Raw genomic sequence first — 16,860 nt, 5'->3', positions numbered from 1 at the left:
TGCCCGTCTGGTACAGAAAGTCCTGCAGCATCCCTGGCTGGGCGAGACAATGAGACTGACAAAATATTTTGCAGGTTCAAATTCTGTTCTTAATGTGTTGTGATCTACCTGAGGGTTGTGGGCCCAACTGTAGACCTCCTGGTCAAGCCTAACTTCGGAGTGGGGTTGTGCAAACCTGCGCTCAGCAGATGTCCTGTCACAGACTGCAAAGTCTGCTGCGGTGTGGGGCTGCCCAGGCCGGGACAGCGGCACTGGCTCTTAGAACAGCTTGATGAGTTGGGTTTAGTTTAATTTCTTTTCTCTTTTTAATATTTCATCAATAGAATTGCTAGAGTCCGCTGAATTCGTTCATTTTTTAACCAAGTGGAATGAAAATTGCAGCGTGGGATCACTTACTGATAATAGTGTCTTACAAACCTGAGTTTTCCCTCTCTTTCAGAAGCTTTCCTTTTTTTCTCTTTTTTTAACATGCTGATCTGTGTCATGAACTGTGTGCTCCTTAGAGGAGAAGCAGCATCTAATACTCCTGAATTTTAAATAACTTGCTCCTGATGATTTGTCTCCCTGCTCATCCTGTCAGTAAGAAGGGAATGGTGTTCCAGCACATACTTAAAGGCAACTTGACTAGCAGAACCTTGGAATATTATTTTCTCTTGGCCAGTGGATGTTTTAATGTGTTTAGAATACTCGTGCTTGTGTCACATTTCCTGAACCTCTCCTTTTTGCGGATGTTTTGTATCTCCCTAAGTATGCATACGAGTAATCTTATTTTTCTGTTTCTGAAGATTTCATTCATGCTGTTGTATAATCATCTCTTTTTGTTTTGTTCTGTTTTGTTTTTTATCTGTCCGTGGAAGGTTTGGCAGGAAGAATGTGCTGTTTGCGACTCTGGCAATGCAGACTGGCTTCAGCTTCATACAGGTCTTCTCTACCAGCTGGGAGATGTTTTCAGTGTTCTTTCTGCTGGTCGGCATGGGACAGATATCTAACTACGTGGCAGCATTTGTTCTTGGTATGAAAGTCCTGCTGGGCACAGTGTGCATTCTTCAGTCTTGAGCTTTTCCTGCTCCTTTTCAGTACTGGCTTGGGGTTGATTTGTTTTGCCAAGCAACGCTGGTAAGAGTGTGTCCTCACCACGAATGGATAACTCATGGTCTCCGTGGAAGTTTCTGGTTGATAGAAGTGCTATCTGAATTAAATCTGTGGCTTACCATCCTAAAAAGGCAAAAAAAAAAAAAAAACCCAGAAATTAATTATTCAAAACAACATCTGTCTTCCAGTTGGAAAAATAAGATGTGATTTTTCAGGGATGTGTTGTCAGTTTTGGGCCCTAAATATCGATTTGATATAAAAACTTGTGAAAATAAAAAAAAAATCAAGTAAGCGTTATAAAATCTCCTTGAAACAGGCTATAGTAAAAAATTAAATGGCATAATGATTCCTGCTTGGTATATTTTCAGTTTAACTTAGACCATCTTTGATCAGATGGGAATGTGAATTACCTTATGAATCTAAGACTTTTTTAAAAGTTAGAGTTGTTTTAATTAATATTATTTGCAGTGGCCTCACTGTCCAAAGTACGAACTGTTGACAAGGAATTCCTTTCGGGCAAAAGAAGAGCAGTTTAGCTGTGAAGCCAGTGTTTAGCTAACCTCCCTGCAGACAGCCTGCTGCAACTTCTGTAATCTTCTTCCATTTCTGTGGAAGTGAGGAAGATTCTCTCTCTTACAATGTCTCTTGATTTGCAGGTCCCAAAGTGTTTCAAAGGGAAGCACTGACCCCTGGTAGTGCGTTAATTCCACTATCAGTAGCCTGGCCCTTGTTAGTGACCCTCCACATGTCTATGCCAAAAGACTGCACTTCTGTGTGGACAGGCTGAGAGGGTTGGGGCTGTTCAGCCTGGAGAAGAGAAGGTGCTGGGGAGACCTTAGAGCCCCTTCCAGTGCCTAAAGGGGCTCCAGGAGAGCTGGGGAGGGACTTTTGACAAGGGCATGGAGTGATGGGACGAGGAGGAATGGCTTCAAACTGGAAGAGGGGAGGTTTAGATTAGATATTAGGAAGAAATTTTTCACTTTGAGGGTGGTGAGACAGTGTCCCAAGTTGCCCCGAGAAGCTGTGGCTGCCCCATCCCTGGAGGTGTTCAAGGCCAGGTTGGACGGGGCTTGGAGCAACCTGGGCTGGGGGGAGGTGTCCCTGCCCAGGGCAGGGGGTGGAACGAGGTGATCTTCAAGGTCCCTTCCAACCTAAACCATTCTATGATTTTTGGCTAATAGTGAAATAGTGCTTTAGAAGGTGATAGAGGTCTGGAACCTGATTTAGGCATCTCTGAATCATCCTTTAAAGAAGCTGGTCTCTCGCCATAAGCTGGAGAGGACCCTATAGAAATCGAGTTAAGTGTTGTTAATGTTTTGTAGTATGTTAGATGGTTTTAGCTCCTCAAGTAAAATGGGTGATTCTAAGGACATAGAATTATAGAAGTTTTAGCTACTTCAAGCTGCAGAAATACTGTGTGGGCTGGTTCTCTTCGTGTTATATTTACCTGGGTTGGTGCAGGATCACTGCATGAAGCCGATCTGTGGTGCCTCTAAAATGGGATGGCAGAGCGCGCTATATACTGTAACTACCCAGTGCGGTATATTTCAAAGCCACTCGTTAGAGGTATTTTTGGTAAGTTACTTGGTCGTGATTAGGTTAAAATACTAATCCTCACTCTGTTGTTTTGAACAGGCACAGAAATTCTTGGCAAATCAATCCGTGTGCTGTTCTGCACGCTAGGCGTTTGCATATTTTATGCATTTGGCTACATGTTGCTGCCACTGTTTGCTTACTTCATCAGAGACTGGCGGATGCTGCTGCTGGCGCTTACTTTACCTGGGCTGCTCTGCATCCCACTTTGGTGGTGAGTATAACTAATTTAAAAGACCATAGTCTTTACAAGGTCCTGTCTGCAGATTTTTAAGACCCAGACTCAAAGCCAACCGGCCTTTACCAGTGAAATTCATGAATAGGCAGGTGAAGAATGGACATTGTGTTCTTTACTCTTCCCAGTTGCTTAGCTGCAAGTCCACAGCTTTGAGGGTGATCCGACTCATGCCTGAAAAGCCTATTCTTCATTTTCCATAGGCTTCCATAAAATGAAGTGAGGCACATGCAAAGGAAAAAAAAAAAGTCACTAAACCTCATCCTTCTGCATCAACTGAAATCCATGAACTTATAACAGAAGGACTGAGCTAGAGGCAGAAGGAGAAACCAGTTGTTTTGGGAACCTGGGAAATGCTGGGGTGACATAGATATGGCAAGCTACAAAACACTGCTTGCACATCTGTGAGACTTCTGTGTTTTCTTCTATCGTTAATGAAATTCTTTTATGTGGCATGTAAAGTTTAAATCGTCCACATGGTGGTGGTGTTTCCTCACTCACTAGCATTTATGCATGCGATTCCATCCAGCTTCTTACAAAGTTGAATGACTCAGGCGAATTCTGCTTTCTGCCTTGCCTTTGTATGACAGTACTTACAGTTAGCAATTTCGTAAGTGTTATTCTCTAAGGATATGCCTCTTAATGTACAGCGTGCTGCTTGTGTACTCACATTTCTCAATATGTTTAATTAAACTGTTTTCCCATACTCAGGAAAAAAGAGCAACCAAAACCTTCAGAGTTATTGCTTATTTCTTTAGTATTTCTAAAATCCACAAACGCATTTTAGTCCGTTCGTGTTCAGTACGCTAGTCTGCTCTTGTAAATCTGATTTTTGTTGTCATTGCTTTACTGCCTGCAAGCTATGGCAAGTTTTGAGCTCTTCATGCCTGGAACAATGTATATTGGTGCCTGCAGCAGTGCTCTCTGTGGAAATGCAGGCTCATTATTCTGAACCCTTTTTTTCAGGGTCATTCCGGAATCTCCGCGGTGGCTGATCTCCCAGAGACGATTTCAAGAGGCAGAAGACATCATCCGAAAGGCCGCAAAAACTAATGGCATTACAGCCCCAGATGTTATATTTGACCCTAGTGAGGTGAGATTTGTTCAGCAGTGCAGTTATTGCTGGACCTATTAATAAGCATGTAAAGGGATTAATTTCCGGATGTGTGAATTGAGTTATGGCGGCAGTGGGTTATGTACTTCTCAAATGGGTAAAAGGTCATCCTTTTCCTGAAAAGCTGAATACCCTTTCCTCACTTCATTACGATTTGCAAAGCCCTTGCTGTCCCATTCCCATGGGAATGCCAGCATGCATTCTAATGCAAACATCTTTTTGATCCAGTTTACAGCCACCTTTTTCCTTTTAAACTTTGAGTTTTGGGGGAAGGTAATGAATTTGAGGTACTTGCTGCTTTGTGATTTTAAATTCTTGCACTGAACAGTTTTTATGCTTGTGCAGCCTGATATACTTCTATAAAAGTCTAACACAGGACTAATCCTGGCCAGTGGCAGTATAAAGAATGTCATTCTAGTTCAATTCCATGTTCAACTCCCAATTTCTACTCCATGTTAAGGAGAGCAAAACTTGAGCTCCTTTCGGGTGGTGTAGCTCGCAGTATTTCTTCTTCCCCATCCGTTTCTTCCAACATGTTCTTGTTTCCTCTAGGCATCCCCCATTTGTCTGAGCTGTTGGTGACCTTAAGATGTAGAAGCAATTCCACACTCGCTCAAACATGACCTCCAAAGGTCAGACAGACAATCTGTTTACATAATCCAGGAGAACGGGCACCTCTGTAGGCAGATCTGTAGAGTCTGTCTGGGCAGTTGCCTAATTCTGGTTAACAGTCGACATTGTCTTGTCGTTTACATGAAAATGCCCTGGATATTCACTTGCTTACAAGGCCTCTGTACCAGCCGAGGAAACCGGTTAGCCATTAAGTGGTGGTGTGTTTGCTATTGGGATTGAAACGGGCCTCACTTGGGTTGAAGTTAGCTGAGGTGCAAACAAAGCTGTTTGTCCAGATTTATTTGTAGATAGTAGAACAGCCGTCCTGGTCTTGCTAGAACAGAGTGAGAATGCCAGGAAAACCCGGACCTTCTTCTGATAACTTTTGCCTTGGATTTTTATTAGAGCACTCTCTTTTTCCTTTTTTTTTTCCTCCTTCCTTCTTATGCTGTAGGCATGAAAACTCACCCATTGCCAGCACTACAGCAGGGGAATGAAAAATAATAAGGTCTGGCTCCAACATCTGCTTACGGTCACTGTCGCTGGAATCCTGTCTCCCATTCTTAGAACGTAATATTGATGTTTGCCGTCTCTGAATGGAGCGGGATTGCAAAGCTGCAGAAGGCAGGGGCAAGAGCAGGGATGTTGCCCCGGGGAACACTGGAGCGGGGGAAATGCTGAGTTCTGCAGTAGGGTGGGCTGGAGTACACAGATAAATCATTGCATGTCAACTTTCAGAAGCACCGATTAACATTCTGACACGGAAAGAAAAATGAGCTTGATGAGCAGGCACTGTTTAAATGCAGTACTCCTGTCCATCTTTTTACTTTTTAAGGTAAAAGTAATGCTGTAACCAAAAAATCTGTGCAAAACTTTTATTCATCAGTGATGTGATTACGCTGTTCTTGTGTCTGCTTGCTGGAGAGCTGTAAAGCAGAAGGCTCGTAGCTTCTCTTGAGTGTTTAGGAAGCATGTTTATGCTGCAGAGAGGTTCTTAGGAATCCTGCCAGCCCTTAGCCTTTGTGCGGTTGGAACATGAGTTCTGGATGGAGGAGCAAACAGAGCTGGTCTTTGGAGTATTCCTCGAACCCGTGCAGCTGGAGAGCAGCATCTGCAATATTTAGGCTCTAGAGATTTCAAAACCAGTTAGGATCCAGCAGGTGACTAGTCACAAACAAGCTGCAGAGCATCAATAGGGCCTGGTTGGCTGAATCATCCCGTAAGAAGGGAATAAAAATGTTTGGATTATGGGTTTAACTTCAAATCATCGTTTTACCCTCCCTGCCCTTTTCATAGCTTCTTGTTCTAGCCTGTCCTGTTAAGGATTATGCTGTCTGCTGATCCAGCTCCTAAAAGGCAGGGTCCTTTTCTCTCCTCAACTGTGACTCTCTGAATGTTACTGTTCCTGATTTTGTTTTGTGGTTTGTTTGGGTTTTCTCCTTTTTTTTGTTTCCTGTTTGCTGGTTTCTTGGCAACGAATAGTGGCAAAACTGGAGAGTGCTTAGGAAAGATCATGTGATTTATGAGAACGGGCTGTGAGCTGTAAAGCTGACTGCAGTTGGTGTGGTGGGAGGTTTGGCTTCAGGCAGAACGAAAACTCTCAAATGTAAAGAACTGTTTGCTTTTCCTAGAAAATGAGGATTTATGAGAGCAAATACACTGACGCTCGGCATGCACAAGCAGCAGGCAGCTATTATATCCTCCAGGTCTTCAGAACAAGATTATCACTCAGAAAAAAATTTCACCTGACTGCAGGGGTTACATAAACTTCACGTTCCCTTTAGCTCAGATACAGTTTACAAGATATTGATAATTACAACATTATACACTCGAATGTATGTTTTGAGGTGAGACAAGAGTTAATGGCCCTAAATCAGTGTCCAGCAACTAACTGGCCAAAAAAAACATCACTAACTGAATAGGGAAGAGAAATTGATGAGGAATTAAGTTACAGTAATGGTTGCTTTTGTCTCTTTATTGCTGTGTTGCTCCTGCAATACATCCACCTACTTCTGCTGGACCAGCCTGATGTTTCAGGGGAAAAAAGTATTGTAGGTTGAACTAATACAGAGTAGAGGATGATGTATTAGACCAGGCGGAAGGAGTTCAGAAAAGTTTAAAGGAGTGAGTAATTGTATTGTTTTGAAGCTGCAATCATAGTTTACTTTTGTTGATAATCATTTGCACATACCATGAAGGAGTACACAGTGCCAACAAAAGGCATTCAGTGTTTAAACACGTTAAAATTTAATTTGACATTCTCGGGTCATGCTGACTTAAAAAATCAAGGGGGGGAAGTAATCTTTGTATACAGTTTATTGTGCTTGCACATAATAGAGGTCTGTCAGGCAAGAGTGATCTTCTGGTTAGAGAAGTCCTCGCTTGAATATTGTGAGGTGTCTTGGCAGCTTACAACTCAAAAATTGTTAAAATTAAAAATTGTTTCAGTATCACCTTTTTTCATTTGATAATTTGAGCTGCTAAGGTGGATGCTTGTTTCTTTCTTAGTTAGATTTCTAATTGTTGATAGAGTCACAAATTCAGATAAAGTGTCCTAACAGAAAAAAAGAATCTCCGTGGCAGATTGTAAGATCAAAATCTTGTTGATGTTCTTACTATAAAACTGTTAAAAATACCATCAAATTGATGAGTAAGTAGCCTGGGATAAATCCGGGAAACATACCATCTTTTGCAATAACAAAAATATGACATGTCTAGAAAACTGTGGTTCTTCAGGCATATAGTGTTGTTTTACGAGAGCTGGTAGTTTTAATCAATGGAACTTGTCCTCTTAAATCACCTTTTACATGTTTTGAAAAATCTCTCCCTTGTTACTCCTTGTTAGGGGTCTAAATTAAAGTCCTAAATTAAAAAACAAACTAACAAAAAAACCCCAAAACTTAAATTCTTTCCTTTTCTACAATCTTATCGGCATAAAACTTGTTTGAGTGCTTCATGGATGAATATCTTTGCACTGTTTACATGGAAGTGGTTTTATTTTGAGGACCTGGAAAGTTTCATGGGGAAAGTTTGTTGTCTTTTTGCTTATATTCTTAGAAGATCGCAAAACCAGACTAGATAATGATGGGGACTTTTCAGCTCATTAGCCAGTTTGTCTCAGTTTAAATACGTTACTGTTAGGTCCAGCATGAGGAGTCATTTACTAAATCTGTCCTGCTGCAATTCAATCTTGTTATTTCTTGCCATGTCTGCAGTGGACATAGAGCACGTTTCATCTTTTTTTTTTTTTTGCTGGTCCTCAAAGACCATTCTTGGTCTTTTAAGGCTCCCTTGGTCTTCTGGCCCTTAAGCTAAATAAAGCCTCTATATTTACAGATCGCATTTTTCAATGTCTCAGCATCTGTGTTGCTCTCTTCTTGTCTGGGTGCAGTGGATTTGTGTGACCCTCAAGGTGTACTGCTCAAAACTGGATGTAAGAACTCTGCCAGTAGTAACATATACATCGTGAATTAATGCTGCTGTTTTATAACTCAAGTATAAAAGTAACAATAAGCAGTTGCTTTGTGGAGCCTCAGGCAGAGAAAATGATTACAAATTTCAGCCTAAATTTTAAGTGACTTTAAATTAGGGAGGAGCAACTACGTGCACAGGTAGTTGGCTCTTATGGCTTATATGCGTTTGGTTAAAAGTAAGGCACCTGTTTCAGCTCAGCAGCATATCAAAATACTGATGTATAAGTTGGGGGGGACTTATTTGCACAGTAATTCTGCTTGCAGGAAGTTAATGTTCCCATGGCTGGTCTGTTTGTTTGTTTGTTTCCAGCTGCAAGATTTGAATTCCCAGAAGCAACAGACGTACACCATTTTGGATCTAATGAAAACACGAAATATCCTAACTATCACCATTATGTCAGTGATTCTTTGGTAAGCAAGTGTGGTTTGGGAGTATGTAAGCACAAAAGCCGCAAAACAATTAAAAACTGCTCTTTGAACACTAAGGTATTCTGAAGATATACAGACAAAACCAGCTCAAAACCCAATGACCCGCTGGCTGAAGCAACAAAATTCTGGCGATGTAGGTTCTTCGTTTCAGTAACAGTCTAGAAACACATCTGGATTGTTATTTCTTTCTGAAGCAGTCAGGCGTGTCCTGAACGGAGCAAGAATCAGATCAGCTGGCAGTGATGCGTGGGAATCCTGCCTGATATTGGGCCTTGGGGAGTCCTCATCTGACTGTAACAAAATCCTTAAAGAGGAATGAGTCATGCCCTGTCCTCCAGTCGGAGAACTGCTGCCCAGGGGTCTGAACACAGCATGCCTGACTAACCGGTGGAATCTTCCCATCTCTCTTGTGTTGTCTCTTAAAGGGATAAAGCTGTCTTTGAAGTTCTAATCTGAGATTTCCCTAGATTTCCCTGCTAGCTCCTCTGTCTACCTGCAGTCTTCAGCTTGTTTTTGCACTAGCCGAAGCCATGCTTTATGCTCAATTTGATTAAACGGTTGTCATTTTCTTTTACTGGAATTCTCAGTGAAGCTGTAATTGCTCAGAAGAGAGAAAATGGAGAGGGTAACTTATAGCCTTCCAGAGGCTATAAAAGTGAGCTTTAATTAGTGCGTGTACCTACAGTGTCCTAACCAAGAAGGTCCCTCAAGCGCTTTGGAGCTAAGTCTGTTTGCTGCCTTATTGAACAATGTTCCTGTGCTTTAGTGAGGCAAAGCCTTGGAGTTCAGTCCACTGAGCTGCCAGCGTGTACAAGCTGATGTGGCTTTTTGGGTTAAAGGATGACTTGGCTAATATTTAAGTCAGATTCCTTTGCCCGTCACCAAACACAGTGCTACAAGTGCACTGAGAAAGGCACTTGAGCAGAAAACAGCTCAAAAAAGAAAAGTAATGCCGGTTCTTTGCAGAAATGTCAATACAGTTTCCATATACTGTTGTCTTAGCTTCAAGTCTAATTGCTGACTCTCACCTTTGATTGGAAGTGAGCTAGAGTGTTAAGCCTGCCCTGCTTCTAATCTGCATGGAGCAGGTCAGTAGCGAGTTCATAGGCACAGCTGATTTTGTGTGTTGTAGAAATCAAATGCAGAACCTGTTTGAACAGCATTTCTGGTAGGACAAGCATCTGAGAGAAACAGAGTGATGTGGCAGTATGTAATTCATTCCATATGCTGAAGGGCTTTTTGCCACATGATAAATGAAGTTTTATGATAGGCCAGAGTCAGACATATGCAGCTGACTTACACAATCTTAACTCCTCTTGCAGAAGAGTATTCAGTTGATTCGGGCAATTTCTCGACTATTTTTAGCTTGGGTGTCAGTTGCCTAACCTCCTTTTAATTCATTTCCCAAAATATAAAGCATTCTGTGCTGACTCACAGCAATGTTTTCCAACCCGTAGTTCTGCATTATGAATTGAAAGATCACATAAAAGAGGAGGATGGTTGCAGATAGGGGTGTATCACCTTTATATATTGCTGAGTGCTTTGTTGATGTGTAAGCAGCAGGCCTTTAAACTAATCCCTTTGCTGGGTTTGCATCAGGGAGGAGGAAGTTTGGCTGCTGGTCACCCTGAGATGTGTAAATACCCATGGAGCACAGGGCTGGGTGTATCGCACGGCATCGTGGAAAACACTGCGTAACTGCTTTTGAGAAGAATAGCTTGATCTGGCAGGGCACACACAGGAGCGGGGGGTCACCCTCAGCTGCATGACTTCACACCTTCCCAGGTACACTAGGCAGCTTATTTTGAGCAACTGAACCATGAAGGCCCTTCCCATGGGAACTGAGGAGGAGGAAGAGCTTTTCTTTGGTCAGTGATCCACTTTGTGCTGTGCAGTGATTTTTTTAATTTTTTTTTTGCTCCAGGTTTTGTTACAACATAGATGCTGAAGGAGATGAAGTGCTGAGTGCTCTGTGCCTCCCCATTGCACCTGGATGTGTCCTGATCCAGTGCCCGCTGTTCCTTGTTTACCACATGTTACTTGTTGGTTATTATAACCTTCTCTTCCCAGCATCTCCCAAGAGATGACAGGATTTGTCTCCGTGGCCAGTTGTGTGTTTACCTTACCATGTGGAAGCCAGCTCTCATCTGGCAGCGGCACAAATAAGATGGCAATGTTCCTGGCCACCAAGCTTTGTCCTGCTGACCTGCCCCGGGCCCCAAGCCATGCAAACGTGACTTGGATGCTGCCCAGCCAGCTTGGGGCACGGCAGAGAAAACCCGCATTGTTTGGGTCTGCCAGGATGCCACACTCCTCCTCTCTGACTTTATAGACGAAGCATGGAGGGTAGTGACCCAGGAACAGTGTTCTCCACCCAGAGCTCCCTTGTAAACATAACAAAAAGCTCCTGTAGGCCTCAGCAGCAGTAAAACTCAGTAGTGCAAACTTCCAGGCTAAGGCTATAACTACTAGTAATTAGAACTGTTGCATCACCGCAAGGTGACTGATCATCACATACTTCCCAGGGGTGACCTGAAATACAGAGGCATACGTGAGAAGTAGTCAGCCCCTCTCTGTCAGCATGACTAGCACAGACAAGTGTGACGTCAAAAAGTGCCAACTACCCAGAGCTTCCTTGCGAGCTCTGAATGAGAGAGGGATGGACAGTTGTGAAGTCACGTGATGGCATCAGAGAAGTATGACCTCTATAGCTGTAGGACCATCCAGCCCCTGTGACCATGGGCTTGTAAGCCTGTGTCTCAGCAAGGCTAGCCACGGCTCTGGAGTTACCTATTTGTGTTAATGCTGAATAGGGTATTTTTAATTTTTTTTAAAGTGTGTCTTATTCTTTGAATTCAAGAGCAACTTGCAAGATAAAAAGCATCAGCACTGTGTAATTGTTATCTTGCTCTTTCTGAACTCAGCACTTCAGCTGCTTCAGAGGTGAACGAATCTGGCAGATGCTGAATTTGCCTTACATAGTGATTTCTGTGCTTCAGAGATCTAAAAGAGGTTCATGGCAAACTCAGGAAGAAGATAAATTTGTCTGATCCTGTTTTTCTGCTTCTTTCAGGATGATAATCTCTGTTGGCTATTTTGGACTTTCTCTTGACACACCTAACTTGCATGGAGATGTCTTTGTGAACTGCTTCCTTTCGGCAGTGATTGAAGTTCCAGCCTACATCATTTCCTGGCTGCTGCTTCGAAATCTCCCTCGACGGTATTCAATGGCTGCTGCGTTATTCTTGGGAGGCTGTGTTCTTCTCTTCATTCAGCTGGTGCCTTCACGTATGGAATCGTTAGTTGATCTCAAATACGTATGATAGGTGAAGCGCAGTACCATGCACGGGGCAGATGTGGAGGAAAAGTGTCCTGAGGGGACTAAATACAGATATCCGTTCTCTGTCTTTGCCCCTTTTCTGTGGCTCTCAGTGCTTCTGCACAGGGAGCTCACGCAACATGTCCATTCAGATATGTTTTTAAAGGTGGGTCATTGGCTTTGTGGTCTGTTGAGATCAGCTCTGTAGTCCAGCCGTAATGAACATCCCTGGCAGGGTGCCCTGGTAAGGTCCTAGTGTAAAACCAGGACTAGTCCAAGCGGAATTTGGTGAGCGGAGGTTACCCAGAGGCTGCAGAACTCGCTTCCCAAACAGCTCTCAGTGACTGTCCCTTTATGGCTTGGTTAAACAGTTCTATTCGAGGGAGTCGTCGTGGAGGCGTTTTTGGTAAGGAAAGATGCTTGTACTGAATTAGTGTTGATAATTAAAATAATGTTTGGCAACTGGAAAGGAGGACAAAATACCATTTATTTGATATCAAAACATATGTATCTTTAGGTCAGTTAGATTAATAGGGTTATGGGCTCGTTACTGATAGTGAATATGATGGAAGGGTGTTGTTGCTTAGCTCTTGTTTACAAATCAAAGAAGAAAAGAGAATGTGCAAGAGCTGCCTTGCTTATTTTATGCAGATAATACGTGTTACATTCTCTTTTTTTTCCTTCTCCTGTCCTTTGAGTAAACTGGCACTGATACGGTCTGTTTTGATTTTCAAATCTAACTGTCCCAGTTAAAGTCAACCCAGCTTCCTATCATTAAGTTATTGACTTGTAGCTAGGAATGTTAATGAGAAACCAGAGGAGGAAACCAAAAATAACTTGTTTCGAATGTTTAACTTTGTTCACTTTATTGAAAAGGGATATGTGGCATTTTTTGCAATAGCAGAGATCTGGCCCCTGAAATCTGAGAGGACCTCTCCAGTTCTTGCTCCCTTCTCCTTATTTTTTGCTTGGCAGGAAGCCCCATCCTCAAGAGGAAATGAAAATATTAATCCTAGTAATTTAAAAAAATAAAAATAATGTTGCTCATGCTTGCAGACATGTTCCAGGCAAAACCGACACCAGATACTGGAATTAATTAGGCAGGAGTTATACAAACACAATGGAATTAAGAGATACCATGAATTGTCAGAGCTTTGTTGAAGTCCTTACTGTGTTTTGATTTCAGATATCCGTGCGCTATCTATTGTGCTGGTGATGTTAGGGAAGTTTGGGATCACATCTGCCTTTTCAATGGTTTATGTTTACACGGCTGAGCTCTACCCAACAGTAGTGAGAAACATGGGAGTTGGAGCAAGTTCCATGGCCTCTAGACTGGGCAGCATCCTCTCGCCTTACTTCGTTTACCTCGGTAAGTTAACTAGTGTGTGCGTGTGCCGGGGAGATGCCGGTGGCTGGGGAGCAGTGCCTGTTACCCCGAGCGGTGTCCTGCCTCTGGGGGTCCTCGGGCTTTTCTGCTCTTCTCCGTTTCCAGGTCCGGGTGTCTTGTGAAACTGCAGGGAACAGTGGGGCCTCACCAGCTCTGAGGAATGGCCGCAACGTAGAGAAATTGGGGTTTGTGCCCTGTTGAAGAGACGCTCTGAAGACTCACAATCTTATTGACTCAATAGGGACAGCTCTTATAGCTATTGTTTCCCAGTCTCTTCAGTTCCTGAAACCATATTTATAACAACGTGCTTTGAATGGTAGACTGTGAGGCGGGTTGGTTGGTTTGTTTTTTACTGAAAGCATACATTTTATGCGGATAAAGCCCTGTACCTAGGTGCAAACTTGATCAGGGACTTAGAGCTGATGCTAGATTTTTCTTTCTTTTTTTTTTTTTTTTTTTTTTTGGTGTGTGTGGTCTGCCAGGTGCCTATGATCGATTCCTGCCTTACATCCTGATGGGGAGCCTGACTGTGCTATCAGGAATTCTGACTTTATTTCTGCCAGAAAGCTACGGTATGCCTCTTCCAGACACAATTGAGCAAATGCTGTTGGTGAAAGGGTAAGTGTCGCCTTCTGGTCTTAACACATCTGTTCTCCGCTCTGAGAAGAGGAGCGGGCTTGCCTAGGTATAGTCAGAGGGACGGGCTGGTTTGGGTAGGGTAGTTAGTGCTCTCTTGAAGATATAAGAGCTTGGCTGGAATCCTGATACCTCTTCCCAAGTGTGTATGTTCGAAGGTACATCTCTCAGCTCCAAATTAATCATTTTATTCTGAGGACTGAATAAAAGTACATATGAGGAATGCATTTGTAAAAGTGTATTGCTTTATAAATGTATAGGGACACTTTGTAGGCTGTAATCTGTCTTTCTAGATTCTGAAAGTCATATAAGTGCTAGTGAAGGGCTGAACTCTTCCAATTTAGTTCAACTGACCTAAAAGGGCATTGAGAGCATCTGACCTTTTGCCACGGCTCGGGGTGAGGATGGCACGTAAGCCTACACCTGGTGTAAGAAGGGTTTGACAGAAGTGATCAGGATTTTAAAATTAGGAGGCTGTAATGTCAAATAGGGCTCAGGATATGAAAGATTTTCTTTTTTCCTCTGTTCTCTCATCTATTTTTTAAGTTTTTTTCTTTTTTTCTTTCTTTTCTTTTTTTTTTTTTTTCACCCAGATTAGAATACAGGCCTGCGTCTAGTAGCACAAGGGATTCTAAGGAGGAAGAAGAAAATCCAGAGATTTTTAAAAGCACAGCTTTTTGATGGAACTTCTGTGTACTTCCTGGCGGACTGAAAGTTAAATGGACTTTTCTTCTAAAATTCATTCTAGAAAGGGCTAGTGGCAACACTTTGTTTCCTGTAATTTTAACCTTATTTATTAATTTAAACACTGTGTTCCGTACATTCTCTTTTTATATGAACGTGAATACTGTATAGCCTTCAATGAGATTTTTCAGCCACAGTTGTTTTAATGCAGTAGTACCATAGAACAGTACCTGATCAATCCTGTGTCGTTTTACATGTATAGTTCAGCTGAAAGATACTTGAAAAGGAGTTGGAGGGCTGGCAGGCTGCCTGGATTCCTCAGTGAACCTTCTCCAGAGCTAATGGACATCAAGAAGTAAAAATTGCCAGAAAAAGCTGCTAATTGGTTTTGATTCCTTGACTTCTGTCTCTGGACAGGAAACTTATTTATTATAGTGAATGTTATGAGAATGTGCCTCCCTGTGGTCTTACTCAAATGACTTTGCACGTGACGAATTTGTTACCAAATTCAGAAAGATGCAAAGAAAGATTTTGAGAATTAATTCTAAGTGAGTACGTTTTAACTCAACAGAGCTTGAAAGGGTTGTCTTGCACAAAGTATTTGTAGCACTGAAGTTTTGCTCATAAAATTCACTTGATTCCAATGCTGATTTTCAACTGTACCCCTATGGTGACGTTGTTTACATCTGACCCTGGATGCGGCCAGCTTCCAGGCCGTATTTATTTCAAATGATGCAAAAGATTTCATCTGTGTGTGGAGGGAGCGGTGGTAGTTTGGGGTTCTTCCCTTTTGATGTGTGGTGAAGTTTTATGTCTAAATCGTTTGAATGTCTTCTGTGCCATTTGGATGATGGAAACGATCCTGCGGTCTTTGTTCTGTGCTTTTCACACGCGTGCACGTACACACGCACACAATTAATGTATTTAGAGATAAATTTTTGTGTTAACCTATGCCACTGCATTGACCTCATGGTGGAATGTCCTGAGAACAAGATTCAGAATATAGTTCTGACCGCTGGTTCTCGATTCTCAAGTGCCAACTGTACTATTGCTGGGAGGTCTGTTATTTCACTTAAATCATATAATCAGTGAATTGTTTTCAGATTGTTTTAAAAAAAGAAAAATAATCTTGTTGACAGTCTGCCAAGAAATTGTTCCTTGTGCCGTGGAAGCACCCGTGACATTACCTGTGTTTCTTTCAATGCGTACAATACATAGGTACACCCAGTCTGGTTTGTGCTATTCTGATTATACTTTGACAGCTGTGAGTGGTGAAAGATTTCTGTCTTGTGGCATTTGTTTGTGTTTTGTTCTGTCTTGTAGAGACTTAATAAACAGAACCTAAACCTTCATAGCCAAAGCTGCTGGGAGCCTTCCCCCACTGCCACAGCTGGGCCTGGAAGTTCTGCCTTTTCCTACGGTATTTAAATACATGGGTGGCATCGGCCGCTTCCAGTCTTTCCTGAACCAGTACCCCATATTCTGTCCTCGGTACCCGGCTCGCGTAGGGGGACTCATGCGCTGCTCTGTGCCCTCCAGACAGCTCGTCTTAAAAACAAGAAAGCAGAAAAAAATGTACAGACTATAGTGGTTTGGTTTGGTTTGGTTTTTTTAAACTCTTCCTACCAGTTTCTTGAGCGTTACGGTTTGCTCTGCTTTCCCTGCATTTTCTTACCTATTTGTTTAGTATTTTAGTTTTTGGATGCAGCAGCAAGTTAGCCAGTGTTACTGTCTCAGAGAATGATACCAAGAAACATAGTTTTGTCCTATTGTCAGCTCTTCCAAGGAGAGAAATCCCAATGTTTGGGCAGGTTCAGTGTCACCCCTGTCTAATAGGTTGATGGGCCCTTGGCAAGAGGGTTTAAAATGCAGTGTGTGATTTGCAGCTGGTGCAGAAATTGAGAATCTGGATTTTGCAAACCTCACTGCACATCATACAACAGCCTTGACATGAGCAAATACGTGTCAGGAGAGTGCATGTAACAGCCGGTCTCCCTTGCCCGAAAGACACAGTACAGTTTGTCAGGCTTGCCACCTTTTGTGAAGCATTCATTGCAAACTTCAGAATGCATTCTAAAACTGGGTGCAGACGTTGTTCTTTGTAAACCTTATTTCTAGGAACCACAACATTTAGAAGCAGCTTCTTCTTTTCTCTGTGTTGTAGAAGAACTATCTGATAACCGCAGGAATCCGAGACAGAACACATTGAACTGCAGCTTCCTTGTCATGAATTTGCCAATGTAAACAACCATCTCCCATAAGTCTCTTCCTGTAAACCGTTTCAGA

General features: G+C 42.4%; 1 protein-coding gene across 1 annotated transcript in view; it reads left to right on the top strand.

Annotated features, from left to right (window-relative positions):
• Positions 1-14,729, top strand: part of LOC104292013 (solute carrier family 22 member 5-like) — a 30,730-nt gene extending 16,001 nt beyond the window's left edge. The window contains exons 4-11 of the mRNA XM_009891329.1: positions 858-1,012; positions 2,728-2,899; positions 3,887-4,013; positions 8,430-8,530; positions 11,622-11,836; positions 13,054-13,236; positions 13,737-13,872; positions 14,484-14,729. Coding sequence (XP_009889631.1) covers positions 858-1,012; positions 2,728-2,899; positions 3,887-4,013; positions 8,430-8,530; positions 11,622-11,836; positions 13,054-13,236; positions 13,737-13,872; positions 14,484-14,571 — 1,177 coding nt within the window. The 3' untranslated portion in view covers positions 14,572-14,729. The remainder of the gene's footprint in view (positions 1-857; positions 1,013-2,727; positions 2,900-3,886; positions 4,014-8,429; positions 8,531-11,621; positions 11,837-13,053; positions 13,237-13,736; positions 13,873-14,483) is intronic.
• Positions 14,730-16,860: the final 2,131 nt, after the last annotated feature.

The sequence above is a fragment of the Charadrius vociferus genome, unplaced genomic scaffold (genome assembly GCF_000708025.1).
Source record: "Charadrius vociferus isolate BGI_N301 unplaced genomic scaffold, ASM70802v2 scaffold370, whole genome shotgun sequence".
Lineage (NCBI taxonomy): Eukaryota > Metazoa > Chordata > Aves > Charadriiformes > Charadriidae > Charadrius > Charadrius vociferus.
The sequence above is the reverse complement of the archived record's forward strand: the minus strand, read 5'-3'. Positions and strand labels throughout refer to the sequence as shown.